This window comes from Mytilus californianus, unplaced genomic scaffold (genome assembly GCF_021869535.1).
Source record: "Mytilus californianus isolate M0D057914Y unplaced genomic scaffold, xbMytCali1.0.p SCAF_6, whole genome shotgun sequence".
NCBI classification, from domain to species: domain Eukaryota; kingdom Metazoa; phylum Mollusca; class Bivalvia; order Mytilida; family Mytilidae; genus Mytilus; species Mytilus californianus.
The window spans coordinates 72,297,181-72,324,999 of NW_026262712.1; the positions used below are offsets into that span (position 1 = coordinate 72,297,181).

Genomic DNA, 27,819 nt, shown 5'->3' on the forward strand with positions numbered 1-27,819 from the left:
TGTAAGAATGTTTGATTTACCTTTGACATTAAGATTGACAACTAAAAACGATCGATATATAGATATTTAATCTGTATACATGGATATAATGAGACAGTCATCTGTTTGAATTTTCCTTTGAGCTCAGTAGTTTTGCTATTTTAACTTGAAACTTCACAATTCGACAAGACCGACAAACGGTAAAGATATACTAAACCTTTCATTGATAACTATTTGCAAAACAAACTCCACAACAAAGAGGTGATAATAGACGCACCAAACGAGCAACTATATATTACTCCACATGTGGCACCAATAGGATTTACACGAAAAGTTCACGTATGGTGTTTAGTCTCATACGATGAGTCATTATTGAGATAAAGTGGATGCCCGAAGGGATACAATTATTGAATCATATGCATGCATCTGTGACAAAGATAGTTCATAAAGGTAAACAAAATCACAAAGGTGCCCGTAAATCTTCCAAAAAGATGACTTTAACTTCACCACTAGGAATCCTATCCATATATGCATGCATAAATTTACCATATTTAAAAAACAAATAATAACGACCCGTCCGACTTTGTTTATATTTTGTCAAGGTCAAGTTCTAGACCGGAAACGAAATGTTGTATGTGATAAATCATCCTATACTTTAAATGTATTTGGCAAAACCTTTCGAAGTGTTGGGTCCTCAATACTCTTCGAATTCGTATTTTAAATGGCCTTTTTAATTTTTTTTATTCGAGAGTCACTGGTGAGTCGTTTGTAGACGAAAAGCCGTCCTGTGCACAAAATTGTAATCCTAGTATCTATTATGAGTTTAACTATATATCGGGTATAGACAAAAACACCGCTTACAGATGTTTTCAGAAGGCAATCTTAATAATAATAATAATGCATGATCAAAAATATCTGTTGGAATGCTATTTTGTAAAGACTGTAAAACTAAAGTAATGAAATATTTAAATGAGTGTATCTCAAGTTTTACTTTTTTTCAGGCTTCATATTGTTAGTACTGTACAGCAAATCTTCTTTTGGTGAGATTTATATAACTGCTCAAAATATTTGTAGTATTTCAATGAGATGATGTAAACTGAAGTAAGGAAACAGTAATTTACGACTCTAAAACATACATTTTTAGCAAGTAATCATTTGTGGTGATTTTTTGACAAAAAGTTCACCCGCCGAACTTCGATCAGACTCTTGATACTAAATCAAAAAGTAACATTAAATTCTAACAGAGAAAATAGGATTTATCGGTAAAAGCACTTTATCCCAGATTAATGCATAGGAAAGAGTGAAAAAATGTTTTATATGTAAAAATAATTTTCTGAAATTTGAAACTTAAACTTTCGAATTACATTAATATGTTTATTGAAATTAGAGTATATAAATGGTTAAAACACTTAATTTATGATTCATTCTGTTACAATTATTGATAATGTATGCATACTATGATTCATTATGTTAAAATAATGTATGAATAAATGTAGTAATTACACCATTAAAGACATTTCTACTGTAGATATTTATAATGAAAAACAAATAGATGTTGGTCAATTTAAAAATTTTGGGATCCGCAAGATATAGAGCACATGTACGTAACAACTAAAAAATTGACACTGGAACTTATTCATATAAATTCATTCAAGAAAATTAGGTTAACAGGTTATAACTTTGGTGCGAAAGAAGCATTGCTATTAATTTATCTTTATGAGGAACGCCCTAACCAAAAAGTTTGGAAGCCAAGGATGAAATCAGGAACGTTTATAAACAGTCTCATTTTAAAAATTATCTTGGCTGCGTGTTTGTCGTTATATATGTGCATGTCTTCTGTTAGATTCGTCCAGTTCATATATTTTAACAATATATTTCAAATTCTGTTGTCGTCAATTTGTTATTCTCCTTAAATTTTGAGTTAAAATCAATTATTATTAGGTGATGCGTATTAACTGTCATTAACTAAAATTTATTTCTTATAGAAACCTATATGGCATGGACAGTTTTTATGGAGACTCGAAAAAGTCCAAGAAAAAAATTATCAAAATTTGGAAGTTCTATAAAAGAACAATATGTAATGAAAAAGAAATATCTTCTTTTTAAAATTGGATATTTTCAAGGAATAATTGAACCTGCCAAACTCTCTATATGCTTATCGTGTTTGTAGATCTTTATACGCTGAATGTGTCTTTTACTTTACACAGGAGTATTTTTTCTATTTTCATATTTTAAACAGCCTTAACATGTTTTGACTGTCAAAACATTAGTCATCCCCGATTCTGTGAACAGGTTAGGAAATGTAAGGAAAATCAGGTAAGCACAGTAAAATGATGTAACTAGAACCATTTTACAGATCTTTTCTTTTGATACTTATGACTAGACTAGCTTCAGAATGTATCATACAGTGTCGAAAGGAAGCTCAATTTCTGACTGTATATTAGAGAAAATATGAAGTTATCCAAATTGTAAGGCAAATATTAAATGGAAATTAAAAGAATAGTAAAACCGAAGCTAAATATACGTACAAATGGCATACAATACAAGTTTGAGAACGAACATTGGTGGACAACTAAATTTGCACGTAAACAGTTAGTCATGTTTCTGCGTTGTTACACCAAGTCAAGTATAGATCAACACATAGATGTATTTTATAATATTGATAATAAAAGTGTACTGTTTGGTGCAATAAAGAATTATTGTTTATCAACAGATTTGTGGTTTGGAACGTGAGGTTAAGTCAAATGGTGACATTCTATTTAACGTTGGATGTATGACACCGGAGGTAAATATTACATTGCATCTTAAAATTCAAAAGCAATATTAAAAGAACGTTACTACTTTACCATTGTCCCTCAGAAAAATTAATTTAATTTTTTTTTAAAAGATGAACACCGTCATTTTGAATAAAGACTTGTTTATAATTATGATCGCAGGCTTCGCAGCTGATCATTTTGTCGTGATCGTGTTGTCAGACTAGGTAAAAATTTGATTTTTAAACACTTTCCAAAGATAAATTATCATGAACTGAAAACTACAGACAACACCTGCCAAAAAGAACTTTGTTGAGTTGCTTTGAAATGAAAGTAGCTCCTGCTCGAGAAATAACATCCGACAATATGCAAGTACAATCGGTTATACTAGGAACTCGCATTCGGTGATGTTAACGATGTTTACGTTGGACAGGCTACATATAAAGAAGACATAAATATGAATAGATTTAAATAATACCTGAACACTGAATTGTACTGTTCGTCAACTTAAAACCAAATAAACAGAACAAATAACGCACAGAAGCAAGCCTACAAAACTTAATAATTTGAAAAAAATACTCTAATCACGTTTGTGTTGAACTTGTATTGTATGTTTTACACTTCAATGCATATTAAGGCATTACTATTGAAGCATCCAGTCACAACAGAGCTCTCCCAAAGTCAAAAATAATGGAAAATGAAAATATCTTGTTATTTGTTTAATTTGTACAATTTGCTTAATCTTAGAAAATAATTAAAATTGAATTGTTTGCGTTGTTGTGTTGCACCATATTTATGTCGAGACATACAACTGAGTTCCTCGCTCAAGTAATTCTTATTAAACATACTTAATTCTTATGTAGAGTAAGAATGTCCAAAAAAAGTGCCTTTATTCTATTCTGTTATTTTAGTTACTAGTAACTGATTAATGTATGGCAGTATCAAACAACTGTTTCAGGTATGCGACACCAGCAGTGTAGGCGTGGGTACAAATCAGCCTTGTCTGAGTTGCTGTTCGACAGATCTCTGCAACACCAATGGATGTGGGGAACATGGTAATCTTATCGCTTTATCACTAAATTTAATATGTTTCTTTCAATGGATTATTTGGTATTTAAATGGTTAATGTTTATTCTTGTTTAGTTGGTTTTGCTGACTTAGTTTTATTTTGGGGATTTTGCATTTGTTTAACGGTTTCCTTAAACTTTTGTTCATTTTTTTTATTCATATTTTGGTGTACTGTTTTGACTTGATGTTCAATTATTATTCTTATTTGGTATTTGTTAAATTCTGCTGATCAGAAACATTTCGGTATGTTCCTCTCCTTAAAATCAAATCATCGGGAAGTTTGAGTCATATTACAGGTTTTGCAATCCACCATGTACTTTCTTATGCTATTATATCAAATTATAAGCATAAACTGTTATTTTTTTATACATCAATCAGTTCACATACAGTTTATTATCGTTGATTTACCCGATATTTCAAGTTGTGTATCACATGTTCAAGTTTGCGTTTGAAACATATTTTATATCTCATATCGTTTGGAATACCATAGGACATATGAATGTAAAGTCGCCGATATTTCATATCAGTAACAATAGATACAACTGACGCAATACTTAAAAGCATATACAGATAATTAAAAAAAAAACGTTTGAGGTAAACTTCACCTGAGGTATTGACATCTTTTGGTTCTTTTTAATGAAAACAATGATCAATAAAATATTGTTTTGGGCTGTTGAAGTGTTACAATGAAGAGTTATGTGACTGCTTATGTACGTACTTTGAGATTATAAAATTTCAGAAGTAGTAAAAGTGTTATATTTAAAAAAATTAAAAGAAACAAAAAAAATGTTTTTCGATATTGACCATTATGAGAAATTGGGACAATCTTATTTGTGTAAATTTAATATTTTACCTACATTTAGATATATACGTTTAAACAATGTCAATCACGTTGTAAAATCTCATTTGCAAATTGATCAAAACAGAATCAAAACAGCGTTGAAGAAATAATTTGTTACTGCAACTATTATTTTGAAAATAATTAAAATGCTTGGTTAGTTGTGTATTGATTAATCGATGTGTTTTAAATATCTGTTTTAACTAATATGCATCTTATTTTGGCTCTTAAAGATCATACGAAGAATGGAACTTTATGTTACGCTTGTTCTGGTCAGCAGAGACCTGAATCTTGCCATACCGTATCTTTTTGTGAAAGTTTTGAGGTAAGATCAGTTTGGTTAGCTCTTATTCACATACATTAAAAATGCTTTAATTTTGTCTATCTATTCAAGAACTACTACCAGGCGGCCGTCTTTGTACCTACTCAATTGATAGATAGACATAAGAAGATGTGGTATGAGTGCCAATGATACAACTCTCTATCCAAGTCACAATTTATTATAGTAAACCATTATAGGTCATTGTACGGTCTTTAACACGGAGCCTTGGCTCACACCGAACAGCAAGCTATAAAGGGCCCCAAAAATTACTAGTGTAAAACCATTCAAACGGGAAAACCAACGGTCTAATCTATATAAAAAACGAAAAACGAGAAACACTTATGAACCACATCAAGAAACGACAACTACTGAACACCAGATTCCTGACTTAGGACAGTTGCAAACAATTGCAGCGGGTTTAAACGTTTTGATCGTACTAAACCTTCACCCTTATCTGAAATAATAGTGTATACTTTTAGTCTACTAGCACTAGGTTGATACCACCACTTTTTGAATATAAGTAATCATACCACATCTTCTTATCTTTTATTAGGACGCATAAAATTTATAATGTTTAATCTTCATTTGGACTTCGTTGTGATTAAATTACATATCAAAGAAATAAAACTTTACTTTTAATTGTAAACTTTTCATTTACTTATTTCAAATATTCAATATTAAGAAATGAAAACAACACGGTGACTATGATTTGAATGCTTCCGAAACGCTTATCTTGATTTACCTTCATCAGGAACTTTCAAAGGCGAATTTGTGAAATATTTATAATAACAGAACAGATGAATAGCTATGACTGAAAAGATCTTACGAATTATATCAGCATATTCCTTTTTATATTACCAAATAGTGTCTGTTTCACCTTCTTATCTTGAATCTGTAAAAGGACGAACACTCAACGATTCCATAACTAATATGAACGATATGTTGATATATATTTTTAAATGGTTGACTGAATGGAAACTTATATGTTATCAATGTCATGCAGCAAGTCATTAAATCGAAAAAAGTAAAATAACAAAAATACCAAACTCCGAGGAAAATTCAAAACGGAAAGTCCGCAATCAAATGGCAAAATCAAAAGCTCAAACACATCAACCGAATGGATAACAACTGTCATATTCCTGACTTTGTACATGCATTTTCGTATATAGAAAATGGTGGATTGAACCTGGTTTTATAGCTAGCTAAACCTTTCACTTGTACGACAGTCGCATAAAGTTCCATTATATTGACAACGATGTGTGAACAAAACAAACAAACATAATAGGTAAAAATGTCAAAAATAGGGGTACAGCAGTCAACATTGTGTTATAATTTTAATCACTATAAAAACAAACATGTAACAAATGAAAGACAAGGATACAAAAATTCACCATCGCACAATAACACAATGACGGGTATAAGTACATAACCACGTCATCTGTAAAAAAAAAAACGCAACAAGGCGTATAGACAAAGCACATTAGCAAAGTTTGTGATAATAACATGAGCAGTTGTTGACAACAGGATTTTACCATAAACAAAATGACCACTTGCTTGTAAAAAAAAAATTTTATTAAGTTTTTTTTCCAGTTTGCAACATGTTGATCAGAACATGAGTAATTAATGCACATAGCACTACAAAAGTCAAAAAGTCTGAAAAGACCAGTTTTTGTCTGAATTTGCATGAATTTTTACTCGACATTCTTAATTTGTCTGAATAATTTTTAAAAATTCTTGACATAGTATGAATTTGTCTAATAAGGTTCTTGATTTTTCTTGACAAGTGTCTTGACAGTATGAACATTGTCTTAAAATTTCTCGACACTTCCTGTATCATCTGATAAGAGTCTGGATTAGTCTCGACCAATTCTTGACTGTCTTAAATTTGTCTCGATCTGTCTTGACATATTCTTGACATTCTTAATAATGTCTGAATATGTCTTGACATTCTAAATAATGTCTGAATATGTCTCGACACATTCTTGACAGTCTTAAATATGTCTTGACATTATCTCAACAGTATAAATTTCGCCTGAAATGTGAACAGACTTATTCTGCACTGTTTATGACATTCTATTGCTGTTATATACTCCTTTTTATCATGGCTAAACTAAACTTTGAAGAATCAAGGATTAATTTGGTATAGTAAGATACCCTTTTGGTGCAACTAAGTTGGAATACCCTGAATAATCAATTATTTTACATGCCCAACTTTTATTTTTGTTGTAAAGAAGTGTAACTTGAAACAACAGTATATCATATCAAGAGAAATAAAGATTAAAGTTATAATATGAATAGGTAAACGGACAGAAAGTCACAGGACAAAAAGTCACAGGACATAAAGTCACAAATTGGATAGGACAAAAAGTCACAGGACAAAAAGTCACGAATAATTTATTGACAATTGTTTGAATATATAAGAGAAAGATCTTCAAATAATTTCTTTTTTTACATTTATTCATTTTCAAGTTCAGGAAATTGTTCATAAGACTTGATAAATGAAAAATTATTAAATTTTAATCATGCAAATAATATATTTCTTGGCACCATGAAGCCATTTAAGTGCCAAACCACTTTCACATTTGGTTATCATAACAATTATTTGATCATCATTGATATTTATTGAATAAATTTTAATTACAAAGTTGCTTCATATATTATAGTTCAATAAAAAATAAAAAAAATATTTTAAAAATTAGTGTTTCTTGTTCAGAGAAAAATAATCTCAAAACTGAATTGTGACTTTTTGTCCTGTGACTTTTCGTCCGTGACTTTTTGTCCGTGACTTTTTGTCCTGTGACTTTCTGTCCTACATTCTATGAATATTGGTCATGATTTGTAAAACTCAGAACTGTCAAGTAAGTTTAAGACACGATTCAAAATGTTCAGAATATGTCAAGCCATACTGAGAAAAAATAAGAATGTCGAGAATATGTCGAGAAATTTCAAGACAGTATTCAAATGTCAAGAATTTGTCAAGAAATTTTAAGACCATATTCAGAATGTCGAGAATATGTCGAGTAAATTTCATACAAATTTAATATAAATGAGAATTTGTCAAGAAAAATTAAGACACAAGTCATACTTGTGGAGAATGTCGAGTAAAAGTTCATGCAAATTAAGACAAAAACTGGTCTTTTCAGACTTTTAGACTTTTGTAGTGTAGTCTACAGAAATAATTTTTCAAACAATTTCTTATAATTGTATTGTATGTATAATAAAGGAGGAAAATGTCAAATGAACTCATCATACATGTAGATACCAGGTTTAAAATTTTATATTTACGCCAGACGCGCGTTTCGTCTACAAAAGACTCATCAGTTACGCTCGAATCAAAAAATGTTAAAAAGGCCAAATAAAGTACGAAGTCAAAGAGCATTGAGAACCAAAAATTCCTAAAAGTTTTGCCAAATACAGCTAAGATAATCTATTCCTGAGGTAGAAAAGCCTTAGTATTTCAAAAAATCAAAGTTTTGTTATAATGTAACAGTTAATTTATAATTATGAACATATCAATGATAACTCAAGTCAACACAGAAGTGCTGACTACTGAGCTGGTGATACCCTCGGGGAATTAAAACTCCACCAGCAGTGACATTGACCAGTGGTTGTAAATAAACTCATCATAGATACCAGGATTGAAATTTTGTATTTACGCCAGACGCGCGTTTCGTCTACAAAAGATTCATCAGTGACGCTCGAATCAACAAATGTTAAAAAGGCCAAATAAAGTACGAAGTCAAAGAGCATTGAGGACTAAACATTCCTAAAAGTTTTGCCAAATACAGCTAAGGCAAACTGATCGAAATCGAAAGTTCTTTGGGCAAACATCTGACCTGCCTTAAACAATGTGTAGGCATTTTCAAATCGAAAAATTATCTGGAAGCAGTGACCAAAACACATATTATGACATGAATCTTGACTTCAAATAGGCAATTGATATACAGGCATTCAACACGACATCTTTTAATTTTATAAATCTAGTTTATATGAGACTTTCAAAATTGCATTAACCCAAGATGAGAGTAATCAGATGTGTAGGAGACAAGATAAGTACAAAATACTTTTGATAATGACAAATGTGATCAATGACAGAGCTGTAATGGCACTGGTGAATAGCAACTAAGGCGTTAGTAACTGGTTAGTTGAGGAATTAACGAAATGTAGCTTGTTAGTTGAGAAACTGGCACTATGAAACTGCGGAGTTGACAAATTGAGAAAATTTAATTAGTGGGTTGAGAAACTGACACAATGTTTATACTAAGTTGAGAAATTCAGACAAAGAAACAGATGTGTTGACAAATTAAGACATTGTACGAGAAAAGGCGAAAGATAAAATAGGAAAATTCAAATTCTTAAGTAGAAAACAGATTGACAATCCCATGGGAAAAACGAAAACGACTAACATCATAAAAACCAAGGACTGAGCAACACGAACTCTACTAAAGTTTTAAACATAAGTCACTGACGAATTGAGAAACTGAGAGAAAACGAAACCATACGCCAATCCTTTTTAGTATTGTTTATTCATCTTTAGATGTGCTATTTAGAAGAAAAGTCTTATTTCGGAGAAAAGTTTTACAATAGTGGATGTAAAGTTAAGCATGTAAGTTCATCTTGTACTGTATTAAATTATTAAATTATGGCATATATTAATTATATGGATAAGCAGATAAATCGATTATAAAGATGTGAATGAGGTCACATCTAGAGCTTTGAAAATTTGAGATGAATATGTAAATAAAAATGATAATAAATTAGTTGTATGAAATAAAATATTTGTAAGCCTTTGAGAAAATTGATCTCTAGAACAATTCCTCGATGGTCTCGTATAACGTTTATGTATTGACAAGATAAGTCGTCGGATCTTTCCTCCCAATTCCATTAAATGAACTTCTAGAGCATTATCAAGGCTAACATACATTATCCGTCATCATTAACTGGACATAGTCTTCTGATTCCCCTTAAGGGATAACATCATATGGTGTTTCTTTGTAGTCGTATCGGTTTACATTCCACCATGCGTGTGGTTTGCGTGGAGCAACATAAACACATCGAAAATTAATTTTCAGTACCAAAAAAGTCTACAAGTATCTTTTAATTTATATCTTAAACAATTTTTTTTTTTTCAGTTTATAAACAACTAATCTATTTGTTTTACAGATTTGCGATGCCGAGTATAATAAACCAATCGTTGGACGCAGATCCATTAAACAATCCAGGTCCACATCACAGTTATCATGCTGCGATAAAAATCTGTGTAACGACATTGACCGTCTACATGGACAAGTCCAGTCAACTATACAAACAACCAATGTTCACATCCCTAATAGTTCTACAAGAACTACAACACTTTCTTCAGGTATTAAAATTACTATATAACTTACATTGGGATAAAAAGTCAATCTTTTATGTGCAATTCAAATCTGCAACATATGTCATAATTTCCATACAAAATATGCAAAAAAAGCCGCAACTTGGGCAATGTTTGTGCATTACACTTGGGACTAATAACTTTCTTGAATCTTTACATATCAAAATCTATAGAAGTCTACAAAATTGGTATTTCATTTGAAGGATCTAACATCACCTTCCCGAATGATTTTATACATCTCTTTTACTAAGATGAAATGACTATCTTTTTTTGGTCTCAGAAATGTCTTTGCTTTAAATGTCTAATTGTAAGTTTCAATAAATGTCGAATTATTAACTTATAAATACTTCATCGAATATATGATTCAAGATAGTGTTCACTTAATATGATCGTTATGATATATAAGTCAACCGTATTGTACACTTTGTTGTTAAATAAAGAAATAATAAGAAGACAAGAGTTTAAAACCAAATGTATACGGATATTTGCTGAAAATATATTGTTTAAAATAATTTTCTGTCGAACGTTTGCAGTTTCGTTCAATATAAATGGCAAGATAACACAAACAATATATCTATATACATTTTCTAAGATTCATAATGGACTGCTGACTGAAGAACTGAATGATAAACAGAGACGAACAGACTTCAAACATAAGTCCCTTTTGGCTTGGTAAAGGGAAAACTGTCAGTCATATATCTATCGAAGTGTATCATTATCAACCATTTGTTTTCTAGGAATTCAGCTGTTTTTTCTTTTATTGTTTATCACACTGATTTTTACTATGATACAATAAAAAGGAAACATCCAATTATATGCAAATACACTCATTGTTAGCAAAATGTTTCTTATTCATATAGCTACCCCAAAAATATACTACCGGTGCTGTATTTGACACAATTTTCCGAAATGTTGGTTCTGCAATGCTATTCAAAAATGTACTTTATTTGACCTTACAACTTTTTTTATTCGGGCGTTACTTTTCGTATTTTGAGACGAAACGAATGTTTGGCGTACTAAATTATAAGCCAGGTATCTCCGATGAGTAATTCATACAGTACACACACTTCTTTTTTTCTTCAAAGGACAGCCTTCAGAATGTGCTGATATTGCATCAGATAGAGATGGAGTTTACACTATTATTCCTAAAGGAAGTTCTCAGGAAATCTCAGTGTTCTGTATAATGAGAGGAGGAAATAAATGGACGGTAAACTAACAATAAATTTTGTTCAGAGGGCCTATATTTTATGTGGTTTGTCTTCCATTGACTAAATCATATTCCACGCGCTGCTGTTACATTATTCAGTTTGTATTGCATGAAAACCGGTTTCCACTTTGACCTTGATTATATGGTAATTAAGACGCAATTGCAGTATAAGGATGTTCAAAAAGCGAAAATCCATTTTAAATATGCAAATTAAGAAAAAACAAACACCAGCGGGAATGCCCTGAATACCAAATAAAGCGAGGCTGGGTGCTGCCAAAGGTATAGCGCCTTTATTTTTGCATGCAATTTCAAACTCAGTCAAAATGTTGCGATAGGGAATATAAGACACATTCGGTAAATTTACGTACTGATCAAACGACTATCCTGTTATTTTACGACACAAGACCAGTAAAACTTGTTTCTCGTGATTTGAAAAACAGACAGCTCGTATCGGTTAACAAGTAAATATATCGAAATCAAATCAATACTATGATTATTATATTAAAATGTATTTCGTGTTTCTTTAAATGTAATATAGTAGGGTGCCCAGTGTCCAAAAAGTCCATTGGTTAACGAATTTAAGTTAACGAATAACATACGGCTAATTTTTTTGGCAAATTATAGGAAAATCATCATATTTTAAAATCATGATTGTCGTCGTAAGTTTCCATGGTCACGATTTTCTAAATTTCGTGTTTTTGCAGGGTACCCCAGATACCGTATTGTATGGGAAATACTTAACATGAAAAATAAAATTATTACGTTCTTGGTTGATGGTTGAAATTGTTCTTATAATATAGATTATACATTAAATATATCATATAACAAAAGCGGAAAGTATTTAAGTGATTTTAGTATAATTATTTCAGCTTTTTTAGTAATACTTAAATTTCACCCGAAATTTTTCACATTTTCATCGAAAGCAAACTTATTACGTGCATCATCACGATGTTTTTTTACTCTGATTAAAGCAATTAGATACGGTGCATATGTGTGCCGCACTTCATGTATGAAATAAAAGTAGTTTTTGAAGAAATTAGCAATTAAAAACACACATTAAGTTAACAATTTGGCATTAATTAAACACGGATTACCCCGTGACATTAATCATTTTGTTGCTTACACTATTAGGTCATTAATAAGGACAGTGGTCACTCAATACATTTATCATTTTTGCTTGTTGTGTGATTGATTTATTTGTTTTGAATAGCCAGCTACATGAAACTTCGTAAATTGTTGTTTTCCTCGGTTGAATATGGCTATACTTTAAAGGGGCACTAGCTGTCAAATTCATGTTCGCCGATTTGACTCAAATTCTCATATTAGATTTATAACAATGTAAAACATTTATCCAAATTATAAAAAGTCTAAAATAAACAATTTACAGGACATGGGCTCGATAATATGTAGCTTCGTTTCGTGTGTATTTTAGTCTAGACGCCATCTAATTAACTATCGAGATGACCCCAAAAACAACCGACGGTCACATAACACGATATAAACATAAACATAAATATAAATAGATATATGGACCTCGTGCAAATGGATTTTACTATGTCTGTTTGATTTCAATTTTAAGGTTAAAGAAATAAGTTAATCTTCGATTTTATCTGTATAAGAATGATTTTTTGTGGATCGAATCAGTCAATCAAATGACTTACCTTTGTTTCACTTTCAATGTTGACATTCTTTTCTTTTAATAGCCTAACACGCATCAATCATGCATAATCCATCTCTAGCTATAAGGGGTTAAATTGAAGTTCACATGAATACGGATTCAATGAGGTCGAATTATTCACTTGCAAGTGAATAATTCATCATTGATGTTTCTTAGCTTATTTTGACAAAATTGAACCATACTAATAAATTATTGTTCCACTATTTAACTTTCATTAATGATTGAACAAAAAAAATCATAATTTGATTTTTTTATTTATCTCTTAGCTAGTGCCCCTTTAATATTTTTATTGAATAGATATTTTTGTTATAATTGTAGTATAAGAATCAAATCGGTCGGTTTTTCATTCACACCCGGAATATGGTACATCAAGTCTATGTTATGGTCTTGCATGATGTTTTCAACCTAAATCCCCCCACCCCGGTGTGAAATTAAAAAAAAATGTATCACCGTTCGTGCTATAAATGTATAATACACCAGCAGATACAACTGCAATAATTTCAAAGCTGAATTGTCAATAGTTTTGAAGCCAATGACCTATACGTGCCAAGCTGGCAGCAGGAAAAACATTTCCGGATTGACCATCCGACGCATGCTTTTTTTGCTGTGCGAAAATTTATTTTCACTTTGGCACAAATTCATATCCTCAACTATCCTGCATTTCAAGTTGCAGAGTATTCATTTTCGTCCGGTTTTGTGCAAAAACATGTATTTTCAGTTCATTCCAGGCCAAGTTATTGATTTTCAAATTCCTCCTCCCCTCCCTCCATTCGAAATTAAATGGTCGTCCCCTTACTGAAAGCTAACAAAAGAACATCATCAACTCATAGTCTGAGAAAAGTATGATAATAACAATCATTACCGTAAAAACTAGGATTCTACTGGTGCAGCATGTTTTACTAACTGACTGAATTATGTCAAAATTCTTAGAGGAAATGATTTAATCATTCTTTTTATATTACTGTCCCAAGTCAGGATTGAGTCGGTTTTTAAGGGGTTGTCGTTTATTCATGTCTGTAAATTTTTTTTTTTTTGGTAAACTGTTTTGTTATAAATTAGGCCTTTAGTTTTCTAAAATGAATAGTATCAATTTTTTATATCCGGGCCTCTTACAGCCGACTATACGGTATGGGTTTTTCTCATCATTGAAGGTCGTACGGTTGCATATAACTGCTTACTTACACATCTCCTTATTTTATACTGTACAAGTATTACATACAATTAACATGATCAATGCTCTATGTAAAGGAGGTAAGGTCAGATGTATTCTGCCACATTCTAAGACATGTACACTTTGCTACCATTCCATATACCAAATATATTTGACCCACTACTTTTTGTATTTGAGATTAGGACTTGACCACCGAAACTTAACTTTGTTCACTGATCTATAAAATGAGGTCGAGGTCAGGTGAACCCTGTATGACCGACATGTAGACCTTGCAAGGATACCATATATTAGTAACCAAAAAGAGTTATCCCATAACCCATGATAAACGAGATGCGAAGGATACCAAAAGGACATTCAAACTCACAAGTGAGACATTCACATGACGAAAAAAAGCTATACAGTTTTTTAGCAGTCACTTAACCATGCAAATGAGGTCAATGACAATGATTATATGACAGACGGAAACTTTACACTAGACGGAAACTTCGTAACACAATGGATCTATATACAAAATATGAATCTTCCGATTCCTCTATCCTCTGAAATATAAAAATATACAAATAGTTTACGGTGTTTCCATCGCCACCATCAGATTATATGCTGTGTGCCAGGCATTCTGTGACTTGCTGCGAATGCGATTTAAAAAAAGAACAACTGAAATTAGTTTTCTTATCTAAACCTGGTCGGTAGGCTTTCAACTTAACAGTAGACTGCTAGCTTCGGCAATTTTTCTATGTTGTTTCAATCTGATTAAAATTGTGATCTGTATATATATACTATCTACTCGCGTGCTCGTATATATGCTCATATGAGGATAACGGAATCAGAGATCTATATTTTAATGAGATTGATGTTGTTTACAACCCTCTTTTTGATAATAATCTAAATTTCATGTCAATTGCAGGCCAATGTATGCTCAATAAGGCATATAAGTGTGTAAGATGGAGTGATTAACCTGTTTCTAATTGTCATTTTGTTTTCATATATACGTTGACAGAAACCCTTCCCCTTTTTCACCGTTTGCAGTCTTTCTTTTTTCTATAAAGCAAAGATATACTCAGACCTGCTAATTCAATCCATTCTGTGTTGATATTACAACTGTTTTGGAACTAAGTACAATTTTATGTGCATACACACTCACCAAAAGAAAATTGGATATTTACCCAGAAAATCTTTACGAACACCTTCTATCAAAGAACGGAAAAATAAGATTTTGGGAGGGCAACTTATAAATGTTAATTTCTAAAAAAAAAAACATCTCTAGAGATCACTTGTATTGAATCTTGTGTAAAAATTCCGAATTTGGAAATTTTAATAGGTCAAGGTCACTGTTATATAACAGCTGAATGAAAACTGTAAATGTGCACCCTATAAGTACATATGTCAATCTCGAACCATATTTAGCAATATAAATATCAAATTAGTCCTAAATATAGAAACTTTAGTTATAATTCTTTTAATTATTCGAATTTATTTTGCTATAAAGCATATGTGTAGGTGGCCAGCTGTCTAAAAGTTACTCTGCGTTTTCCTTGAAATTTTAGCTTTGAACTTTTACCCAAATTTAAGAAAATCGTGACCACTGTAGACAACGACGACATCAATATTTCGATGAGGTTTGTTCTCCTCTTTCAAATGATATTAAATACAGCCGTGTGTTTTTCCGTTAACCCAAATCGATAAAATTCGTTGACTGGGCACCCTACTAATATGCTTGAATGACGCCGTATTATGTCATAATTTGTTATCCTGCTGTGATAGCTTACTATACGGTATTGGATTTCGTATTGTTTTATTAATGTCTGTACTGTGACCGGTAGTAATATATTGGTTACATCCTTGTAATTTGGGTCTTTGTTGATTTTGTCTCTTTGGCAAGCAAACCACATCTCCTGATTAACATAATTGTAAAGGCTTAAAAGAGGGACGAGAGATACCAGAGGGACAGTCAAACTCATAGATCGAAATTTACTAGTAATATAAACATGAAAATAAGGAGTTATTTTAAACTTGCCAAGGAGGACACTATCGACAATGACAAAAATGACTATATTGTAAACATGAACAGATCAACGTATGCGACCTACGACACCGAGTAAAATGAAGATCCATTGGAAAAGAAGCAAGAGATGTAATATATGTTAATGTAAGAAGCACTTCAGCGCTGTATGAAAATCCCGAAGCGTTACTTTCACTTATTCCAATACAGTTTTACCTTAAAAGCATAGTCGCATTGTAACACGAAATGATATTTCGATTACAGATTAATTAGAACACATTTTTACATACGAATAAACACATTTACAAGAAAATAACATCTAGTCGGAATGATACTACATGTCATTCAGTAAATAAATAAAAAAGGAAAGGAATAATTTTAGGTAATACAAAGAAGGATAAATGGTAAAGAAGATTTTTATAGAACTTGGTCGGACTATAAATCTGGGTTTGGTACTGTTCAGACAGAATATTGGCTAGGTAATTAAATATTTTTTTTATAGATACTGACTTGATATACTAACACAAAACAATGTGAAATTGTTGAATGTGGTATATTTCTTAATTTTTTTCATTCTTTTTTTATGTATTCAATGTATCAATTTACCTTTCAACTATCCTCTCAGCCAAGAACAGAAATTCACAAAAGTTATGTTAAAGAATTTTCGTTTATAGCTGTGGCCTGTTTTCTATTTCCCGCATGAAGAGATAGAATTTCTCGGATCACACTACATGGAGTGTGATACGAAAAGGTGATACGAAAAAGTGATAAGAAAAATTGAAATCGTCTCGTTTGTTATAGATTCAGGTACTGAGATGGCCACTGTTGGGAAATTCTAGGTAAATGTCTAGAAAGGAAACGGAAGAAGCTGTATCTGTGGTTTCTATAATATCTACTTTAGGAGGATATATTAATGGGACCAAATAAGAAAAGTTTGGATTGTTAATGGAATGAACATCATCGAGTGATATCAAATTCTAACTCATTATGAAACTTATGAATATATACCCATATATCAACATACCATCATCAATAAAACACTACCTTATAATTAAATCCCTCCAAAATCTGGGGTAAAAAATAAAATAACACAAATACCGACCTCCGAGGGAAATTTAAAACGGAAAGCCCTTATCAAATGGCAAAATCAAAATTTTCAAACACATCAAACGAAAGGATAACAACTGTCATATTCCTGACTTAGTATAGGCATTTTCTTCTGTAGAAAATGATGGATTAAACCTGGTTTATAGCTAGCTAAACCTCTCACTTGTATGGCAGTCGTATAAAATTCCATTATATTGACAACAATGTTTGAACAAAACAAACAGATATCACTAGATGATGTTCATACCATTTAAACTCACGACTCCATAAGGATAAGCAGTTCCAAATGACATAAGTCGCGTGCTCAGACGTGAAAAATTAGAATGTGATTTCCATTGTTTGTTATTTTTTAACTCAGACCGTAGGACAAAATTGTGGCTTTAAAAATAAACAGATCAAAGACCATCTATTGCATGCGAATTCAAAAACATAGTCAACCAAATAATGATAGTTTCCGCGATAATTTCGAAGAGATGTCTTCAAATTCACAATTAAGAGTTCAATATAGCTTCCATTCTAGTAGCAATCTGTTATTAAGAAAATCATGATCGGAAATGGAAGCCCTGGAATATCGTATTAAATAGAGACATATAGAAATAAGAAGAAGTGGTATGAGTGCTCCATCCAAACTCCATCCAAGTCACGATGTGTGAAGTAAACAATTATAGGTCAACTAGTTTATATGCAGGTGCTTATGTTTTGTGTGATAAGGTTTCTTTTAATTGATGAATTCAAAATTTTTATGTATTCTCATTGTACATAAGTTATTTAAGTTAAGTTATTTACAACCACTGCTGGTGGAATGTTCCTTCCCGGTTGTATCACCAGCCCAGCCCAGCACTTCTGTGTTGACATCAATTATCATTGATATGGTCATAATCATAAATAAACTGTTTACAAACATTTATTTTTTTCTTAAAAAAAACAGGAAAAAGATTACCTTAGATGTATTTGGCAAAACGTTTCGGAATTTTTGGGTCCTCAATGCTCTTCAGCTTTGTACTTTATTTGGCCTTTTCACCTTTTTTTATTCAAAAGTCACTGATGAGTCTTTTGTAGACGAAATGCGCGTCTGGTGTTAAATGTTTTTTTAATTAAAGGAAACAGTAGTGTACCGCTGTTCAATAGTCATAATTCGATTTATCATAGTTAAATCCGGGTTACAAACTAGAACCGGGGGAAACACATCACTTTAAGAGGAAAACAACGGAACAACAGAAAGACTGAACTTCATCAAAGGCAAACACCAACATACATAGAAACGGACTGTAGATTACAACTGACATATCTTAAGTCTGATATTTATTTAGAGTATTATCCCTTTTTGTGTTTCTTTGTTACATATGACGTGGCTCTGTACTTATACATCCCGTCATTGTGTTATTGTGTTATGGTAAATTTGTGTATGCTTGTCTTTCATTTTTGCTAATGTGCATTGTCTATATGCCTTGTTGTGTTTCTTTGTTATATATGTAGGACTCAAATCTATGGTGGGTTCCAAATCTATGGCGGATTCCTAATCTATGATAAATATGACGTCATGCCATCCCAAATCTATGGCAAAAAATTTACACTCCTAATCTATGGCAAGTTTTTTAAATTTTCTAATTATGACGTCATGCCATCCCAAATCTATGGCAGATTTTTTACAACCCAAATCTATGGCAAATTTTGTAATTTCCAAATCTATGGCGGATTTTTGTTGATTTAAAATCTATGGCAAATGTCGTGCAAATGGAAAACAATGCAGTATATACGACCAATGACTTGTCTAAAACAAATGGAGATAAATGACAACGTAAGAGTGTGTATAAACACTAGTGAAATAAACATGTTATAGCTGACTATGCAGTATGGGCATTGCTCTTTGTTGAAGGCGGAACGGTGACCTATAGTTGTTAATTTCTGTGTTTGGTCTCTTGTGGTGATTTGTCTCATAGCAATCATACATGTCATACCACAACTTCTTTTGTATATTGTATAAATTATAAACCACATCATGACAGTAACCAAATTTATAAATGATCAATTTAAAAAGCTTAATAAAGACTTCATGATCTTGAAATGATGTGTCCCGTAAACATAAGCATTTTCTACTCTGTGCATGGTCATGTTTAACCGACACATTAACCAAATAGTAAGTCATTAAACAACAAGAAAGCAGTTTCTGTTTGTAAAAAAAATAAACACTTTGACTCTTCACATGCTATTTATTTTCTCCTGATCACATCTTTTTAATTTGATGACGATATAAATCAAATTTGTATCCTGTAATTTGATCTGTCACTTTATACACTTTTCCAGCAGTAGACGCTGAAATTGAGTCTATGACCCCTTTCCTGAAATATCCTGTACTGAAAACTGCGGTGCCTTTGTTCATCGCAGGATTCGGTCTGTACATCACATTTTGTCCCTCTTCCGGATAGTAGGTAATGTCTTCCCTCAAACCATCGGAAAACTGCTCTAGTGGAAAAGCTGAAATTGTTTCCCGGTGAATTTGTTTATAAAAATCGGTGAGTCCAGTGTTAAATACCGGTAACTGTTTTTGATTTACATTCTACAAAAAAAAATAGTCTATAAGTATAAACAAAAAGTATATGTTGGCTGAGTGAAATCAAATCTAAATTAATAATAGTACATCTAGATAGATATACGAAGATGTGGTATGAGTGCCAATGAGGCAACTCTCCATCCAAGTCACAATTTGTAAAATTAAACTATTATAGGTTACAGTACGGTTTTTCACACCGAACAGCAAGCTATAAAGGGTCCCAAAAATGACTAGTGTAAAACCATCAAACGGGAAAACCAACGCGGTTTACTTATTTTTAGGTTAAAAAAATATATGCAAAGTGTAGCAGTTTTAAAATAAAGTTGATATACTAGTAATAACCGTACAAAGCAAACTAAAATTCAACTTTTACATTTTGCATTTGAATGGTTCAGCATTATTAAAAGTCTTATACATGTACATGTATACGTGCAGTCGCAACACTTTTAAAGATTTCTATCAAATGCATCAAATTTTATGTTATATAGGACAATATTTTAAAAAGTACATCATGCAGTTACAAACCTATTCTATACAACAGTATGTAAACAAAATTATTACATATTACGCTTACATAACGAGCAACAAACTACTAAGGCACAAAGTTTAAAATATAGGACATTTAAAGACAAATCCCAACAAAATCACATACCTGTGGATGAACTGGTACATTTTCTTTATTTTGCTCATTATAAAACTTTCTCTGATACATTTGTTTGTAGTATGGACTAACATTTTCCTACAAAAAAATAAACAGAATATTTCGTGTTATTTTGTGCACAATTTATCACTTAATATTTCACTGAACAAATAATACATTAATACACATGTAAAAATATTCGTCTAATCTGTAGGTTATACGGAAACTCATACAACAATAGTTTTTTCTATTTTAAAAAAAAGATATTTATGTATTGGTTAGGAACAAGTACGTACTCTTAAGATCTAATGTGTTGGTTTTCTTTCTTCTTCTTTTTTTGGCGTGTGTTGAAAATTATAAACAAAGTAATGCACAAGGCTTAACATACTTACTTGCAAAATAACAGTTTGTGAAAATGATGGTTCGGGCACTACAAAATCATTTTCCTGGGTACAATCTGGAGGTAAATTGCCATGTTCTTCATTTACGCCATGGTCTGCAAAATAAAAACAAAAACTAATTAATTAATTTACAGTTAAATATAGCTAAGCATATGTTAAATTTAAATTTATTTTTATCACATGTAAAACAAGTAATTGTATTCATTTTTAGAATTAAATTTATAATTTAAATTTGTGTACTTTTATTAGTTTTAAATAATGATTGATTGTTTGTTGGTTGCTTAACGTCCAGTGGCAAATATTTCATGCATGTTCAGGACGATAGCTTTAAGTAAAAAGTTCATGCATATGTGTTTAAATCTTACCATGTAAAGTGAGTTCCTCTTCATTATGATTTGTACTGGCGAATTGGTTTCCACCTGAAGCCTCAGTTAAGGATGAGTGTAGCACATCAACAGATACTTCTGGGAGTTCTTCCTCTGACTCATTTTCATCAACATCTAATTCGGCGTGCTCTAAAAAGTCTCGTTCTTCTTTAGTAAGAGAAGCATAAGGTACCTATAAATACAAAGGTATGTTGAAAAGAAGATGCTCTTTTTATAATAAAAAATAATTTTCAATTTCTTTGGTGTGAAAAAAACCGTTGTTTTATTGGTTTGTCTTTATTTCCTGACATTCGGCAAGTTATAATTTTTAAATAAATCTATAATGTAAAAATCTATCTCAACCGCAAGTTAAAAAACAAATACTGATATGAATAATAACCCTAATCAAATTTTTCTTAAGACACGTCTCAGGATAGCTTATTTACACAGACTAGACTGCATATTCTTACAACTTAAGTCACTAGACGGCACATTGTCACGGTAAGAGACATAACATTGACACAGCCTACGGCTAAAAATAGTACATTTGCAAACTAAGGCGCTATAGTGCACATGACACATTCTATGGTACTTGAATGCACATTGACACAGCCAACAGCCCTAAACGGCACATTGACAGCCTACGGCCCTAGACGGCACATTGACATAGCCTACGGATCTAGACGGCTAATTGACACAGCATACTGCCGTAGCCAGCTTATTGACACATCCTACGGTCCTAGACGACTTATTGACACAGAATAGCTGTAACATAAAGTAAGAATACTACTATAAATGACCTAATTACTAAGATTTTTTTATAACACAAAGACTCAATTTTTAATTTCCGAAATAATAATTTATATAAAATTAACGAAGTAAAGTAAATACCTGATCATCAAGCGGCACAGCAAAATTTGGTCGACTAAAAAATAGCTGATATGGAGTCTTTGGACGTGTGGCCTTGTTTAGCCTGTTGTTATATGCGTAATAAAATTCAGGAAGTTGATCGGACCAGTCTGAACGTTCTGACATTTTAATTCTAAAATACTCAGTCAGTGTGCGATTAAAACGTTCCACTCTGCCCTGACTTTGTGGGTGGTATGGTCTACCATGCATTTGGACTGTGTCAAATTGTATTACAACTTCTTTAAGATGCGAGTTCCGGAATTCTTTTCCATTGTCTGACTGTAGAATACGTGGAGCTCCATATAGATAAATGTAACTGAGTACAACTTTGCTTATTTCAGTAGCACTTTTAGTTTTACATGCATGCTTGGCCAAATGCAAATCTTGAAAAACAATCAACGATATTACATATGTACTGATATCCTTTATGAGGTGGCATCTTTTTTAGGTCAATTTGCCATCTTGAATTTGGATAAGTTGCTGGTATTGGGCGTCTTGTTCTTTCTGTTTTTGGTAGAGATATAGCACTTTTACATTGTTCACAGTCCACGTAAAGATCAAATAAAAGCTTCACGTTTTCCCTTACGACTGGGAAAACAAATCTTCGAATAGATTCATAAATGCTGTGAGATTTTCTGTGATCTAATGCATGATTCTTTTTTACTAGATTAATTAAATCCTCCTTTGAAAGACATTTCCTATGAGGAGTAGCTAGGTCAACACTTTTTTTATACAAATGATTCGAAGTCAAATCATAAAAATAATTTTCCAAATATTTTCTAACCATTCTATCGTTCAACTGTTCATTGCAAAACTTGATTATTTTTGCGGATCCCCATTTTGGATTTTCTGCTTTTAATTTGCAAATGGACACTACCTTTGCATAGTCCCTCCAAAACGCTTCTGGATTAGGGTCCTTTGAAACTGGTTTCTTCTTTTCCTTTGCTAATACAAAACCTTCATCTGGAATGGTGTTCATGGGTTCCGCCATCTTCAAATTCGGCGGCGGCGATGACGTCATATGGCGTTATTTGATTGTGACGTTATATGTAACTCTTTTTCCCGGAAAAATAGGCAATTTCAAAATCTGCCATAGATTTGGAGAAAACAAAAACTGCCATAGATTTGAGACGGCATTACGTCATATTTACCATAGATTAGGAATCCGCCATAGATTTGGAACCCGCCATAGATTTGAGTCCTACATATATTTGTTTGTTTTTATAGAGATTAAGATTATAAAACAATGTTGACTGCTTTCCCCCTATTTTTGACATTTTAACCTATAATGTCTTGTCTGTTTTGTTCACACATCGTTGTCAATATAATGGAATTTTATGCGACTGTCATACAAGTGAGAGGTTTAGCTAGCCATAAAACCAGGTTTAATCCACCATTTTCTAAATAAGAAAATGCCTATACCAAGTCAGGAATATGACAGTTGTTATCCATTCGTTTGAAATGTTTGAGCTTTTGATTTTGCCATTTGATTACGGACTTTCCGTTTTGAATTTTCCTCGGAGTTCGGTATTTTTGTTATTTATCTTTTTACTCATCCGTCTACAAAAGGAATAAAAACATAATAATTGACAAGAAATGTAGACTGTGTTAATCACACAATTTCAATGATGACATCACTAATAATGTAAATAATTTCTGCTTATTCTTCATATCAATTTACATATTTACAGATTATTAACAAGAAGCTCCCAAGAGCCTAATTCCTTCACCTGGAAAAAACATGCCATTTTGATATTCATTTTTTTGCCTTTATTGAAATCAGTTGTGTCGCTTAGGGGTTGATGATAACTTGTAATGTCTAAAATTTTTGACCCCCCCAAAAAAACCCAAATTAGAAAAATATCATCGTTCAGGGGAACTAACTTTTATAATGGGTGAGTTAATAATTTGAGTTAAAATGACTGACTTTTTGTTTGATATCATTACGCTGGACCGTTTGCTTTTAGTTTTTTTCTCTATCAATGTTAAATTGGAGAAGAACTGCTAAAATAGGAAAGGTCATCTTTCAGGGTCATTTGACTATTTCAACCATGTTGACTTATAGGTAGATCTTATTTTGCTGAACATTTCAACTACATATTGTTACACTCTATCTACCTTTGTTTCTGCAAACATTTCAAAGACTGGGTAAAAATAGTAATTCCGGTGCAACAACTCGTGTAAGCGGTCAATTGACAGTTTTGGCAAATTACTATGTCTTTTTTTTAACTTATGAGTTTGATTATCTCTTTGGCACCTTTCGCTTCTATCTTTTACTCAGATGTAGATGTTGTTATGCTTAACAATTTTGCTTTTTCATATTGTCTTTCCATCTATCATAGTTTCTGCATAAATCGCAAAAATGAGTTAAAATAGTCTTTTTAAGGGCAATAACTCCTATAAGCGGTCTTTGACTATTCGTCCATGTATATTTATTTCTGGATCAGCATTTTTACAGTCGAAAGATTCTGTTTGATTTCCTTAAAAATGCAAAAAGGGAACAAATTGTCTTCTAAAGGCATAACCCATATAAGTGGTCATTTGACAATTTTGCAAGTTGTCTTATAAAACAATTTTACTATTCTTGTCATTTTAACAGTTAATTTTTTATTTTTTTTATTTCTAACTACCAATTATTGTTGCAAAAACTACGAATTTGGCAAAACAAACCCTGACATTTCAGGGGAAATACCTTCAAATTTTTTTTCTGAAAATTCCTTGAAATGTTGATCCTCTAAACCCGTGTCAGATTTGTTCTATCCTATCTGCTTTAGTTTTTGAGAAATGAGCCAAAAAAAAACAAATTGTACCCAATGATCTATTTTAGTAACTTTGAACATATTTGTTGATGGATTAAATTCCCGGATACAATTCTTAAACTAAATTCCCGGATACAATTCTTAAACTAAATTCCCGGATACAATTCTTAAACTAAATTCCCAAGGAACATTCAGGGAAAGTTTGGTTACATGTGGACCTTATGGGTTCAGAGAAGAAGATGTTTTTAAATTGCTTTGAAGGACGGACTCAAAGATTGCAAAACCTCATCTGGCCTAAAAAGGCTTACGTGGCCTTTTAGGCCAGGTGAGATAAAAAGACATAATTAAATACATATCTTTCAAACAATGTTTGAAGAGAATGTTTTATAATAAAGAACACGTGATTCCTTTAAAAATTAAATATATTAGGGTTGGTTTGTGTTTCAGGAAATGATAATGTACATTTCATTTCTGCTAATGGTGACCATAATCTTAGTGTGTATGTAGAAGACTTCAATGGCCTCCACGCTTATGCCAACTATTCACACTTTGCAATTGGTGATGAGAGTACTAAGTATCTTCTAGATATAAATGGATATTTTGGTGATGCAGGTAAAAACAACATGAACTATAATCGGGTGTAACTATAAGAACAATATTTTGAATTGGACCTAGATAATTTACTTTGCCTCGTCCATGTATACCCTTTTTACACTAATGCATAAATTTTGTTTGCCCAGGACGACATTCATACATACTTTAACAAATGTGTTTTACATTTTGCACATGTAATATCTGCTTGTCAAAAAAATTAATTAAAGACAAACCTGTTAGTACTAACTTAACTATTGCAACTTTTGTCACTCATGGTGTTTTTGATGTTTCAATAGTGCATATAAAATACATCAATTTTTCTAATATTTGAAATTAACAGATGAACAAAATAATTCACATAAAAACCAGAGCTGTAATGATCAAATCAATTAAGTGCAACACATTTCGTCATTGGTTCGATACATCACCTTTTATTCAGAGTTATGTTTGAGCAGGCATCAATTTTAAGCATTATTTGATGTTGGTGGTCTATTTCTTATCAGTTATTGGTATTATTCTATCCAGGTTTATGGCACTTTTTTTTATATATTTAGTCTTTATTTTCTTGAAAATATATTCTACCACTTAAGAAAAGTTCGAAATGGTTTAGTTCGAAATCCAAACGTCCAGTTTGACATGTCAAATTGATAGATATAGATCAGCCTAAGGTAATACAATACTGTTTAACTTATTTTATATGAAATCTAGTTTTCAGAAATTGTAATGCTAAACAAAAATGAAAATGGGTACTAGCTTTTGCAAACATATTTTTTAAGCACTGCCTTGACATATCTGGATTCAAATGATAAATTATCTATTCGTATTAAAAATGAGGTTGTATATCCGTCAGGCAAAGTTAACCTTACACCATAAATTTCGGCTATTATGATGTTATATTTAAATCCAAACTAAATTGTATCTTATCAATTCTATTTTTCTTTAAGACTCTTTTTTCGTTCGTTTTACAGGTGATGGATTATCTGATGGTAATGCCATGAAATTTAGCACGAAAAATTCAGATAATGATATTTCATCCAGTCATTGTGCTGTTGACAGGCATGCTGGTTGGTGGTTCAGAAATTGTGATTATGCCAATTTAAATGGGAAATATAATGACACAAATAGTGCTGGTAACTACTGGTATCGATGGAAGCAAAATACAAAGCCACTAAAAAAGTCTATCATGATGATTAAAAGAAAATAAGATAACAATGTTATGATTTTTTTTCCTATCCTAGTTTCCTATTTTGTTAGTCATTCCAAGTCTGTTTGGTGTTTTTTGCTAATTGCATGTTTTTGCTTGTTTTTGTGATTTGGCTTTATTGGTTTTACTCGAATTAATTGATATCTACTTGTTTGTTGTATGTACAATGCATTTCGCGTAGTTTTCTCATTTAACTTTAAGTATTTACCAAGATTGTTTAGTTCTCAAAACACAGATACTTTAATGCTTCTAAGCCACATCTGCGAAAACGTACCAATATATAAAATGTTAATAAATAGTTTGCAATGGACTTGTGTCAAAACAGCTTTATAAGTAATAAGGTATTTCTTTAATATGTTGTCAAACCCGTGAGATTTGTCTTGTTTCAGTTGTCATATTCCATTCTCAGTGAACGGAACATCTAATTCTTCGAACACATTTTGTACTGGCTCGTTTGGGTCTTCGTTTTCGTTATGCGTATTTCCGGACACTAAAATTTTTTTCTAGTTGATTCTATGCAACCAATTCAACATATTTCCTTGTCGGTTTTACCCTGTCTATCTCTGTTTGTTTGTATTTTTGTTTAGCAATGTTCAACTTAATTTTAATTCAATTGTCATTTTTTCGGTTTTCATTAAAAACTTTTAGCGCTGATTTATATTGTCTACGTAAATTTTTACAGTTCTCTGTCATCCATGGTTTGTCAATTCTAAATACTGACTGCCACTAGATATATTATTGTCAACATAACACTGTTCACATATTGCAATCAAAATTTTATTTGATTCGTCGACACGTTGTTTACATTCATCGATATTGTTCTTGTGTTCCGTCAAGTTTAATAATAGATTATCAAACTTTTGAGAGTTTACCAATAATTCACTCATGATGTCATCCTTG

General features: G+C 31.8%; 2 protein-coding genes across 2 annotated transcripts; one reads left to right on the forward strand and one right to left on the reverse strand.

The window, feature by feature from the left end:
* The first annotated feature begins 395 nt into the window (after window positions 1-395).
* LOC127706605 (fibrinogen-like protein 1) lies at window positions 396-26,919 on the forward strand. The gene is made up of 11 exons (XM_052211260.1): window positions 396-429; window positions 2,219-2,295; window positions 2,693-2,764; window positions 3,691-3,787; window positions 4,872-4,963; window positions 9,498-9,566; window positions 10,124-10,322; window positions 11,420-11,541; window positions 16,772-16,868; window positions 25,569-25,733; window positions 26,684-26,919. Exons 1-11 carry the CDS (start codon window positions 396-398, stop codon window positions 26,917-26,919), a joined length of 1,260 nt encoding a protein of 419 aa, XP_052067220.1.
* LOC127705142 (uncharacterized) lies at window positions 19,687-23,566 on the reverse strand. Its single transcript, XM_052209391.1, has 5 exons — window positions 22,345-23,566; window positions 21,454-21,646; window positions 21,080-21,183; window positions 20,700-20,786; window positions 19,687-20,053 (listed from the first exon to the last, which is right to left on the reverse strand). The coding sequence occupies exons 1-5, from the start codon at window positions 22,570-22,572 to the stop codon at window positions 19,721-19,723; spliced, it is 945 nt and encodes a 314-aa protein (XP_052065351.1). The 5' UTR covers window positions 22,573-23,566; the 3' UTR covers window positions 19,687-19,720.
* Window positions 26,920-27,819: the final 900 nt, after the last annotated feature.